General features: G+C 34.9%; 1 protein-coding gene across 6 annotated transcripts in view; it reads left to right on the top strand.

Moving 5' to 3' along the window:
- Window positions 1–13,036, top strand: part of NCKAP1 (NCK associated protein 1) — a 62,906-nt gene that overhangs the window by 18,110 nt on the left and 31,760 nt on the right. For 3 of the 6 annotated variants that reach the window (XM_052791450.1, XM_052791447.1, XM_052791452.1), the window contains 10 exons: window positions 5,247–5,339; window positions 5,537–5,593; window positions 6,577–6,719; window positions 6,802–6,892; window positions 9,073–9,210; window positions 9,945–9,993; window positions 10,482–10,638; window positions 11,235–11,291; window positions 11,823–11,919; window positions 12,146–12,252. In XM_052791450.1, the coding sequence (XP_052647410.1) occupies window positions 5,247–5,339; window positions 5,537–5,593; window positions 6,577–6,719; window positions 6,802–6,892; window positions 9,073–9,210; window positions 9,945–9,993; window positions 10,482–10,638; window positions 11,235–11,291; window positions 11,823–11,919; window positions 12,146–12,252 (989 nt within the window). Of the gene's footprint in view, window positions 1–5,246; window positions 5,340–5,536; window positions 5,594–6,576; window positions 6,720–6,801; window positions 6,893–9,072; window positions 9,211–9,944; window positions 9,994–10,481; window positions 10,639–11,234; window positions 11,292–11,822; window positions 11,920–12,145; window positions 12,253–13,036 lie in introns of those variants that run through there. The other 3 variants (XM_052791451.1, XM_052791448.1, XM_052791453.1) reach the window with 2 other exon arrangements.

Here is a 13,036-nt window from a genome sequence, read left to right as displayed (position 1 = left end):
TCTGCATAAGACTGACTTCACAGCTTAAAATGACTTTTGCTATAATATAATCAGAGAATAGTATGTAAAGTTTTGCAGCCTGACAGTCATTTGAAAGTGAGCATTTTTTCATAGCGATTCCAAAAGGTAATGTGAAATCCTGAAATCTCTCTAAAATGTTTCATGAAACAGAATTGTCATAATGTAACTTATATTTTTTCAAAATCCTAAGTGCTGTCAGCAGTGATGTTTATATTCATGGTTTAACCCTTGATTGTGCATGAATTTGAGATGGAGTAGCATCCAAATACAATTTAATTTTTACTGTTATTTGTAATAAATCATTGTAGTACCCTGCTGTAAGTCACATCGGTCCATATGAGTCACTTGCCAAGGTAAACCAAACTAGTCATGTGCTTGCTCTTTTTGCTGAATAGTGTATGCAATACCTGCAAAGGAGTGAATGTGTGTAATACTTAACCTGTTTGCTTCATCCTTTGAAACTCTCTTTTGATTTGATGATTGACAACTTAAGAGCTTGGCCATTAAAAAAACAAAGCAGCAAGAAAACCTCATTAATACCTAAACAATATTTTAGTTAAGCAGTGTTACTGAAATGGCTTTCCAACAGTAGTTTTCACACATTTTAAATGAATAGTTCTTTCATGATTTCATGTCATAAATGTAAGTACACAGGCAGCTAGAGACATATGTCCAAAACATTTTTATCTGTAGAATAGCACAGACAAGACTTTTATTCTGTAAATTGTTGCCTCGGAGATGTCAAGACCTGTGGCCAAAGCTTGTATGATATGATAATATGTAATGAGCCTAATGTAGGAATTACTGTATGAATTTATGTAAAAGTGAGAGAATAGGGAAACTGTTCCTTATGACTGACAGGTAGGTTAGGTTTTAAAGAGGAGCCTCACTGTTCTATTTGTCTGCCATTATTAGTAATATGGTCAACCCTGGCAACAGTAACAGATGTGGAGGCTCATGGGTGGCTATTTCCTTCTCAAAAGAGTTAACTCAGTCCTAGAAACTTGAAAACAAACCAAAAATAGATACTGCGGTAGAAATACATTAGTTAGTAAACGTGTTAAATATTCCATTGCATCTTTTTATGTGCAGCATGTCACTTCAGAGGCTGCTTTTAATTGGAAATAAGAAAACCAAGGACACATCCATCATTCTACAGTTAGTTTGCAGAATTTAAAACTCATTTTCTTCATTTGATTAGATCCTTCTCTCTCTCTCTCCCCACCATTCTGCTGTAGACTTTGTAGACACAGAACTTTTGTTCAAATGAGTTGAATTTTAAAATCTCCATCTAAAGACACTACAGGTGGCAAGCTTAGTAAGTATAATAAATGACAGTAAGAATACTGACAGTGATTATTTACCCCTATCCCCAGAATTTTAACAGCCAGAATTTGTAATACTGCTTTTTGGAGCTTATATTCCAGCTAGTAAGATAAAGTTGATGGTGTTTTCTCTCAGGACATTGTAATATCTATGGTGTTGGTTTGTAGAAAACAAATACAAGTGTTTAATGTTCATATTTGCAGGAAAAATATCACACTGATATAAGAAGGAGAAAATGCCCCTACCTACCATCTATTCCTGGATCGTGAAATAAGACATTTATTCACATACTACTACTACCAGTCAAATAAATATGAAATAGTTACAGAACTACAGTTATCCTCTGGTTTTGCACAGATAAAACTCTCTGAACAACCTTTTCTAGTTGTCTCATATTTTTCCTGTGCTTTCATATTAAATTCATTATTTATTCACATTGTTAATATGCCAGCGTCTGTGTCATTACTTTCTTGTCTCTGAGCCATTGTGTTCATGTAAGCTTTAAGTGAAGCTGTCTTGCACTTGCTGATTTGGTTTTTGCTTCTTTTAATGTGCTTCTTTTAATGTACTTTCTCTGTGTACATAATCAGTTGTGTAAAGATTTTGGGAGTTTAGTATGAAGAAGGAAAGGCGCAAGACAACTTGGTAAAGATCAGTTCCTTCTCTTGTAGGTAATGTACTTGATAAAGCGTCAGCTTCACTCTCTGGTATTTAAAATCCCCATTTATAAATAATATTCAAATATGATTGGAGATGTGGTATTTTGTTAACAGACAAAATTACTTGAGATAAATTATTTCCATTTTTTTGATGTTGGTATATGATGCTAAAATTTCTACAACTTTTCCTATGTCTTAAATCTAATTTACCTCATTCAACAAAAATACTGTTGTCCTTGTTGATATAATTTTTACTCCAAATTCTTTAAATAAAAGACTTATGTCTAACCAATCAACAAGGCATTGTTAGCTATAGGGAAAATAATCTTTTGATGCTAGTAATGTTTTAAGAGTTATTTCTTCAGCTTATCGTATTTTAAAACTTTTGTTGAATATTAGAAACAGAAATGTTTGCTGATAAATTGAATTGCAGGCTAAGGAAAAAAGCCTCAAACAAATACAAAACAATATAGTGCCAGCTATTTCTAAACAGCTGTTAGGAAATTAGTAATGGAAAGTTTTGTTGCAGTGGGTGTGGAAAGAGCCTGCACACCCGCATTCCTGAGTGATGCAAACAAACATCCAAGACCCTACATGCTGTAAGCTGTACTTTAAACATCACTGATTAGGCTGTGCTGTATGAATTGAACTGTTTGTACCCTACTGATTTAGCAGTGATTACAGCTGATATATTGTTTTACTTTGATATTAATATTTTAAATAAAAGTTTGCTGACACCTTCAGCACTCAGAGTTCAAAGAATGATCACCTTAACTCTGTGAAAGTTTTAGCATCATTTAAGTATAAATATTTCTGGGAATACAGGTAACTAGTTAACAGTGCACAGCAGTGATTCCGTAGTTGTTCGTTGAGTGTCATGAATACCTCCCTACATTCTCTTATTAAATGTACAGCTTCAGAGAATTTCTGAAAAAAAGATTATTTCTTTTGCAAGCACAGTTCCCAGCACCATCTCTTTTTTTTGCCGTATCTCCCCACTTCATGTATTGTGGCCCAAATGTGTTGTGGCTTTGAAATTGTCCTGTCCTCCAGAAGTGGACACTTAGTTGCTATTTGTTATACCGAACATGGGTGTCATGTACAACGACCTATAATCCTGATAGTCTCCCATAGCATTGCACCTTGTTTAGTGTGAGTTAGGATTGCAGTAGGAACGAGGTTTTAAAGCATATGTGCAGTTGTAATGCAAGTTTTGGTTTTGTCATCTTCACGCACTAGCTCAAATTCATCCAATTCATGCTTGTGTTAGTTGCCCAGAAACAAACCCTCTTTCTGCTTGGTGTTTTAAAAACAAATCATTTGCAATAAATAGTTTAAACAACAGGGTCAGGATGAAGATTAAAACCAAGCATCTTAGGTGATGAATGTTCATCGTGTAAGAACCGTTGACTGACAAAGCAGCCCTGAAAGTACAAAGCAGTCTTTCTTCTGGGGAGGTCCCCAGTATAGATGCAAGTTGGCCTGAAGGTGTACTGGAGCTGTGCAGACCTGCAGGAGCCCTAGACTCCGCGCCTGATGATGCTGGATCCTTCATTCTCTGAGCACAAGGCAGTTAAACTTTAAGGTATACGCTGGGAAAGGTAGTAGCGAATTCATACGGAAGATCAAAATACAATTCATAGGACTTAAACTTGAAAAGAGATTTTTGTACAGCAGCAGTTTAAATGGAAATAACCTATTTCCTAGTGCATGAGATTATCAGGAGAAGTCGCAAAATAAATGCATGTACTTGCACCCATTTTTCATTTAAGTCCCAGCTGATGATTATGTGAAAGAAACTTATATAGGGCAGGCATTCAAAGTCAGGCCTTCAAAGTTAAATCCTTTGCACTGGTTTAAGAGTAGACAGGAGTATTTTATAATGTAGCCATTCCAGTTTGCTCATAACTCTCTATATGCCTATCTTCCTTGTCTGTAATGGAAGTCTTATGGCTCAAGGCTTCCAAAAATCATAATTGCCTTAAAAAATTCAGAGGAAAGAAGCAAAAATTATCTTATATATGATACACAGTAGTGGTCCAGGCAGTCATCTTTTTTTTTATTTAGAGGAATTTTAGTGCTTTACATGAAACTGAGAACACAGAGCACAGCTTTATAGAGGGAGATGAGGAAGTGTATTCAGTTCTAACCTCTCATGAAAATAAGCTAACCAATTTGAAACAATTTATTTAATCTTTCTTAAAATTGATTGCTCTTGCTGAGAAGAAAATCCTATTTAACTTGATCAGTCTTTAATTTAAAATCTTGCAGCTTTTTGGAGGGCGCTTTTTCATATTTAGTGTTATGACTGCTTTAACTCATTTCAATTCATATATCAGGAAGGAGACTTAATTTGTAGCTGGATATTGCAAGTTAAATAATTGGATTCTTGCAGTGCTGTGACACTGTAATACATAGATAAACAGAATGGCTGTTCAGTAGCAGCTGCTTTTTTGTGTGTTCTAAATTGTAATTGTTTAAGTGATGTGTGGTTCCTCCAGAAAATGTTGAAAAGTATGGAAATTAAATGATATTTCATTGTCTGTTTAAAAAACAACAAAAAAATCCATGTGAGCTATTTTCTGCCTTTGTATTCACATTTGCCTCTTCCATTTTATCCACCAGTGTCTAATGCTAGTGTTTTGCTTCCTTTTTTGTTTCTTTATTTTGTTGCTTTTGTTTGAATGTATTATTGTGTTTATATGGAACTGGTCAAAGAACCGTTACTGTATTTTATGTTTGTATCTACATTTTATTTTGCATGCTTAACGTGGCTTTGCCTGGATATTCTTTTTGGTAAGTTCAGAATTTAAAAGCATAATGTTTTTCTGTAGTAAAGTTTGTAACCTGCCACCTTCTTTTCTCCCACCTCAAGTAACATCATTATTTTTTTGTCATACTGATTTCTGCTCATGTACTGTTCTGCTTTTGCTAATTATACATATGATAACGCTGTTTTCCTAACTACCCATTTTAAACTCTAGCTGAGCTAAAGAATACGACTTTGGTACTAATATGTACTAATTTGACTTTTATCTTCAAAGTATAGTTGGCAGCTGTTAAAATGATCTGTTCTGAGAACTCTGTGTATTTGAGACACACAGAACCTCAGTCTTAGAAAACCATGTTAAGGCTTCTTTGCATAGCCGGGTGGTTACTCTGCACTTCACAGGTATTATTTATCAGAAGTCTTCTCAAGATCTTCTAAGAATAGTGTGCATGTTTATGTTTCTCTTTTAGCAACAGCTTGCTCAGCTCCAGAAAGAAAAATCGGAGATTCTGAAGAACCTGGCATTATACTACTTCACATTTGTTGATGTTATGGAATTTAAGGTAAAGTATTACAAATATGTCAGTTGTTCTGTCACATCAGGTTTCTGTCTTTTTATTTATGAAATAACACTATATAATGAAATAGCTGAACTTGTGGCTCTGTTAAAAAAAAAACAAAACCCAGTCTTCATCAATTAGCATAGTAAAGTGATTTACTTAGATCTTCTTAAACTAAAGTTGTTCCTTTGCTTTTCAAGGACCATGTTTGTGAGCTGCTGAACACTATTGATGTTTGCCAAGTCTTCTTTGATATTGTAAGTTTCTGGGTTTAAACTTTCAAATGCCACTTAAAAATGTTTCTAATCAGAGTCCTGTGTGAAGAATTAGAAGGACTTGTTTATGTTAGCCCAAGAAGCATGACATCTCTAGTTATAAATGCAAGAGAAATAAAAACACTGTAATCTTCATATCTGTAACTTTTATAATTGCTTAAAATCAGAAGGTAGACCATTTTAAACAGGCTACTTATGGACAGTAGTAACAGCATTGTCTGTTACTAGACATATAAATCTTTCTGTAATTTTTGCTTTATTGCATCTGCAAATTAAATCTTAGGGTTTATTGTCATCTGTATGCTTAAGCCGTGTGAGGTTCACGAGACAGGAGGTTGCTTCTGGTTGGCTAAAGCAAGTACAGAAGCAGCTAAAAGTGTTACATTTAAAAAAACCAACACAACTAAACCCCAAAACCTCACAACTAAACACCAAAAAAGCCCAAAACAAAACTTCACACACCTTTTTCCTCTTGGTTTCAGCTTGCTTTCTTAATGTTCATAATGTCACCTTGCTAGTTTTAGTCATTATTCTGAATTTGGCTGACTTAGGTTCATAATATGAAAGAGGAGCAGGTATATGTCCTATGGAATGATGTTACCAGGCCAGTGGGATGTGTGCTAGCTTTTTACATTACAGTCTTAGTGAAATATAATTCATAGGCAAGGTGCTTACTGACTGCTTAGTAACATCCAAGAAAAGTTCTGTTATCTGTTAGCTAACCTGTGACACTTAAGCCTGGAAAGATTTATTTGCATGCTTACTTCCACGAATGCAAACAGTTCTGGGGATTTGAGTGAATAAATTAAGATTATACAAAGTCTGTATGCAACTGGAGCAAAAACTTTGTTCAAGGCAGTCCCTTGTATTTAAAAAATGCTGAAAATTGGTGGAAAGGTAAGGAAAAAGTTTTATGCTTGTTTCTAAAAGTTTTAGAATGACAATTTACTGTTTTTTATCTCTAGACTGTAAACTTTGATTTAACAAAGAACTACCTAGATTTGATTATAACCTACACAACTCTAATGATATTGCTGTCTCGAATTGAAGAAAGGAAGGCTATCATTGGATTGTATAACTATGCCCATGAAATGACACACGGAGCAAGGTAAAAATCTGTTGTATAAGAAATGTGTATAATAATAATAATAACAGCTACACCTGAGTGAATTGTTTGTTGTTGCTTTTAGTGACAGAGAATATCCACGCCTTGGCCAGATGATTGTGGATTATGAAAATCCTTTAAAGAAAATGATGGAGGAATTTGTACCTCACAGTAAAGTATGTAACTACTTTTCACAGGCACACAGTAACCTTAACTGAGAGAAGCAGAGATAAAAAAGTAAATATGCAAGAGTTTGTTTTGTCAAAGGCCATTGGGTAGAAATTTTACAGGAGATTTTATTTATAGTGGATGTCTGGGGCTGGGGATTGATACCCTATTAAATAACAGAACCTATAAAAATACAGGAATGCTAAGACCCATTGGTAAGGTTCCAATTTATTCACCACAGATTAGAAATTGATTAAAAATTGTTGTGGATCGTATGAGAATAACTACATCTGTGTTCTGTTTTGGTTTTTAGCTTGAAATTAAGGAGGTTCTTAATGTTTCTATGAAACCAGTTTTTTGCTGGTTTACCATACTGGATGAATGTATTTTTCTATTTTGTAACCTGAGGGTTTACAAAAGGGGTTTTTTGTCCTTAAACTGGGGCATCCTGGAGATCACCACTGCCTCTTTAATAATAGCTCCCATACTCAGAAGCTGACATTGTGTACCCTGCTCAGTTGACTTCACCAAGTTAAATGAACCCAATTACTTTAGCCTTTTCTGTACAAATGTTTTTAAGCTTGCACTCTTACACAGCTGGTTGTGCTGCAGTTCTGGCATGATTTATCTAGGCTGTATTTTCATATGACAATATCTTAGAAAAATGACAGAAGCCTTGCCAAAGTCAATGTATGTCCTGTTTATCACTTCCCATTTGTCCACTGGGCTTGCTGCTCTGTCAAAGGAAACTAGATTTGTTTGATGGGTACTGACCAACTGTTATTTATGAAGGTGTTATTTTCTAGGTGCTTGCAAATTGATTGCCTAACAACTTATTTTGGAATCTTTGGCAGGAGTTTAAGTTAAATACTAAATTATTGCCTAAAGTTTTTAAGGTTTGGGGTTTTTTTTTTCCCCCTGTTTTTGAAGTCTAGGTACTGGTTGTGTTTTTCTTCTCTAGTCCTCTTGAGATTTTTTCTTAATTTCCTTAAACTTTTTAAGATGGTCGCTAGATGTTCAGAGAGTTTTCCAGCTACTTCTGTAAGTGCTCTGAAGTGAAATAGTTTTGAACACTTCTCATTTGTCTAAATAATCTGTAATCTTATTTTTGTTATACTTTCCTCTGCATGATTCCTGTCTTGTTAAGGCTTACTTAGCTAAGGATCTCATTTGCAATTAATATTTTCCTGTGCACATTTAAGCAAAGATGCTTAACTTTTCAGTATTATCTGTGTTTGTTCTTTTGTATTTAATAGTGGACCAATCCTTTCCCTTGAAATGTGTTGTAAAGCCATTTTTCAGTCCAATTTTTGCGCTTCTGCTTATTCTGTGCTAGAGGTATAAATTGGGGTCAGGGATCCCTTCAGGCACCGTGCTATAGAAACACATACTTAGGTTGCATTCTCATGGAACTGCACACTTAGGTTGTCTTTTCATCATCTCACTACTTTGCAGTAAACCTGACAGTTGTTTAGTCCTTTAAATTACCTTCAGCAGATGACTTTTTTATTTTGCCTGAGTGACCTTCTCTGCTGGCATAATGCCTAGACCTGGCTCCCTGAGGACTCATACAAGCACCAGTATTGATGCAAGACAGGCAAAAGGTGTAGGACCACACTTACTCAGATAAGCTTAATCTACTATGAAGATGCTCCTGTAGACAGTATCTGCTCAAAACAATTTGCTAGCAAAAATGAAAGGACGGACTAAACAAAGTGGCGGAGAAGGGAATAACACAATAATTGGGGTGCATGAATAAATAATGAACAACTTTTAGTTGTACATGACAGACTTGTTGTCCCTATTGATTTTTTTTTTTTTTTTAATGTCCTCTTAATTCTCAACTCAGTGTTTTATAACTCTAATTGGAAAAAAAAAAAATCAAACCCTTCTGTTTCTCTTCGTCCTTCCCTTAGCCTGGAATAGTCTTTTATATGTGAAATGAACTAGATGCAATGGGTTTTAACCTCAATTTTAATCTCAGAACTAGTTCAGTAAAATGTTTTGATTATTGTTAGTAATAACGCTGAGAAAACAGCACTACTGATAAAATAGTACTTACTGTCTCTTGTGCTTCGAGTATTACAATGTCAATACACAGCTCACAAAATGAGTTAAAGAACTTGAATGTTTATCCAAGACTGAGCCTTGAGGACATCTTCAAACTAATCATTGGTCTCCGTTTTAGTCCCTTTCAGATGCTCTGATTTCACTCCAGATGGTCTATCCTCGAAGAAATCTCTCAGCTGACCAGTGGAGAAACGCACAACTACTAAGCCTCATCAGTGCCCCCAGTACAATGCTTAATCCTGCACAGTCTGACACAGTATGGCCTTTTAATTTGCATTATATGATAAAGTTAAGCAAGGTTTTCTGTAAAATAATGTGGGGTGTTTAATTTTCTGTTTATTACCTTTACACGGCTTTTAATCAGAGAAGTTAAATAGGCTGGTTGGGAGAGCTGAATACTTCAGTATGGGGGAAAAGTTTTATCACATTAATTAAAGCTTCTGTTGAGTTAGCTCATGCCTTCATTTCCAGTATTTGATAATCAAAAGATGAAGGGAAGCAATGTTAAGTTCTACAGTGTAGACGGAAAGAATCCTGTGTATTCAGATGTTTGTGGGCCAACAGACTGAAAATCAGAACTGGTACTTCCTTTAAAATTTTTACTGTTCACATTTGCTGCCTCAGCTGTGATATGGATGGTCATATTTCTGAAAAAATTCAAGCGTTAACAGCTGTTGGGTTGTGATTAGTATACATCAAAAGCCTTTTGTTCTTAAATATTCTTAAATACAATTTTTGTTGAAACTAAACGTTTGTCAAAATTTGTTCACTGTTTTATTCAAGGTATTGGAGGGTATGGAAGCTCATTTAATGTTTGAACCCTCAGTTTCTAAAGGGATGAAACAGTGCCCTGTTAGTAATCAGCAGCAGTCTTCCATGATTCATCAGCATTGAAGGCTTTATTTGTCCTTTTTTTCTAAAAAGTACTTCTCATGAAATGTATTTTCTTTTATATAATTATTTTGCTACAAATTATTGTTTTTTCAACAGATGCCATGTGAATACCTCTCTCTGGATGCAATGGAAAAATGGATCATTTGTGAGTAAAATATTCTGAAACAGCTCATAGTTGTATTGAAAAAAAAATCAGTTAACCTTTAAAAGACTACTTGCTTTTCTGTACTGTACAAAAGCTGTTGTATTCAAAATAGATTCTACAGAATTTGATTAAATCTCATTTGTATGTATCCTACTTATATACGCAATGAAGTTAGAATTCAGCATATGATGCTGGAATGGAGTTTGTCATCAATTTATTCCAGACTGACTAAAAGTGAGGGCTTTAGTAATTCTGATGAAAATAGCTGAGTAGTATCAGCACTAAGTAATTCATGTTACAAAAATATTACAAAAATACCTTCACTAGAACAGTGTGGGGTACTTTTATATATAAAATGATGTTATCCATTAAACAGTTTATTAATGAACTATTTGAACTATTTAAGAGAAAATGCATAATAATCTCACTGTTCTCTTACTGTCTTTGTGCATCTGGTTTGTAATGTACATCAATGTGAACTTTTGAAGTTGGGTTTATTTTGTGCCATGGAATCCTAAATAGTGATGCTACTGCTTTGAACCTTTGGAAGCTTGCACTTCAAAGCAGCTCTTGCTTGGCTTTGTTTCGAGATGAAGTATTCCATATTCACAAAGCTGCAGAAGATTTGTTTGTAAACATAAGAGGGTAAGTTTTTGTTCTCTCTTTCTCCTTTCAGAACCTCTGTTAAAAATGTGTCATTTCTTGAAGAACTGTTTTGAAATGTTACTTCTACTTCATATAAGTTCTGCTTAAGGGTAGTCAGTAGACAAACATTTTTGCTTAGTATCTTGACTGTTTCTTTAATGCATAACTTTCAGGAGCCTAATTTCTTAACTGTCATGCCTTTTTTTTAATCTGTTCTGAAAAAGTCTGGTGAATCAGTCTCTAAAATGGCAAAAGTTAAAATTAATGATCTAACCCACAAATCTTAATCTAGTGAAGAGAAATTACGCCATTAATGTAGAGTTTGCTTGAAAAATTGCATCTGTCTGCCACTGTTTCTGCAATATATCATCTGAAAACTCAGAAACAAAGTTGAGACCTCTACCAGTGAACACCAAGAGCACGTCAGTAGAGGGTATTTTTGGCATTTAGCTTTGATCAGGGAAATAAGTCTTGTGTGAGCTTTTTGCTGTGTCCTGCTTGCTAATGGCATTGCAGCTTCTCTCAGGTCCCACTCTCCGCCTGCTAAATTGTGCTACTGATACATATTAGTGTATTGGATTGTTTTTTACTTGCAGCTACAACAAGCGTATTAATGACATCAGAGAGTGCAAAGAAGCTGCTGTTTCACATGCGTAAGTGTCTTATAAAATTTTCCTGATAGATTTTAGTGTTGGTTTTCTTAAAGTTATGAAGAATGTATACACAGGATTTGTTGAATGCTGAATTAGTTGTGCATTTTCAGATGAGATCATGTACTGATTGTTCTTTTAAATCTGGATTTGCTTAATGCCATTAGCAATTTAACTTTCGAAGTTTTAGATTATTTTTCAAATTATCAGAATGGAAGCATTTAGTTTATTCTCCAGTTTCTTTTTGTCTAATTACTTAATGTGAATGCAAATTAAATGGAAATGTTTTAGTGGAGTCAAATGCACATCACAGAGCAGGGGCAGAGAACTTGGGTTTTAAATTTAACTATACTTAGGAATATAAGGTGTTGGTGATGTGGATGCCAATTTTAATTGAACCACATCCTTCAAAATACTGAACTTTTGAAGTTGGTATGATACAAGTGGCCTGTGTTTGGGCTTAAATGTTTGGAAAAATCAAATGTTCTGTGGTTAGCACAGTGGATGACATGTCGGTTTGTTCTTTTGATACAGCGGTTCAATGCATAGAGAGAGACGCAAGTTTTTACGTTCTGCACTCAAAGAACTGGCTACTGTCCTGTCTGATCAGCCAGGCCTGTTGGGTCCCAAGGTAACTATGGTTCTTACGTTTTGCGTTTGTGCAATCTTACAGTGTTTTTCTCGGTGATACTGTAATGTTTAGTTTGGGGGGGGGGAACCCACACTTTACTCTGAGAGAAAACCTACTTAGGTTTTAAAATTCTTTGGTTTTAGAGACTATAGTTGCTGCTTAGTGTGCACAATCTGCCCAACTGTTACATAGATCTATAAGCTTGTGAACAATTTTTCTTTTTCAGGCACTTTTTGTGTTTATGGCATTATCCTTTGCTCGTGATGAAATTATTTGGCTTCTTCGTCATGCAGATAATATGCCAAAGAAGAGCGCAGATGATTTCATAGATAAGTATGTTAATTTTTAGTGTGATACCTTAAATATTTAGGAGAATTTCACAGACAAAATGCATTTGAAGGCAAGGGAATCTCAGAAAAGGATGGCTATATGGAAGAGTTGGGACTGTTCAGAAAATCTTTACCTGGGAATATTAAGCTTCCCATCAAAACAGAAAACTAGAAGTATTGTATTAGGAACTGGAGCACATCAGTGAAAATTCATTTTCTGCAGAAGACTTACTTATAAAATAAAAATATTTTATAAAAGTTTTAGGCTTTTTTTCCTTTGAATAAGCAGAAATAAAGCTTTATTGTGTGTCTTCAGTGTTACTGATTTTGCACTGAGGAAGTCAATGGTGGGGGGAAGGAAACTGTCAAAAAGCTTGATTTGTTGATATGTAGAATGTCTCCTGTATTGTAGCAAAGCTGCCTTTTAAATCAGGTAAGATTTATTTATGTAATACAGCATTAGTGTCATCATAAATAGAAGGTAGAAATGAGAAATGGGATTACAAGATCTTATCAATGTGGACAGGCAGAAGGCCAGTAGTTGTCACTGAGTTGTTCTCAAGATTATTGAACAGAAGATTGAACTTAAAGCCTGTGAATTGACTGCAGGAGTTTAAACAAGTGACAATCACAAGGCCATTGCTAGAGCTGGAGTAGGAAAACCTTGGGTTTTCTTCACTGGATTTAGGTGCTAGGGAGGGATGGAGATCCCAGAGCCTCTCTGAAACAACCTGTGCAAGTTTTTAACTATCCTCATGGTTTAAAAAATATATACAAGAGCTGTTATT

This window comes from Harpia harpyja, chromosome 7 (genome assembly GCF_026419915.1).
Source record: "Harpia harpyja isolate bHarHar1 chromosome 7, bHarHar1 primary haplotype, whole genome shotgun sequence".
Lineage (NCBI taxonomy): Eukaryota > Metazoa > Chordata > Aves > Accipitriformes > Accipitridae > Harpia > Harpia harpyja.
The sequence above is the reverse complement of the archived record's forward strand: the minus strand, read 5'-3'. Positions and strand labels throughout refer to the sequence as shown.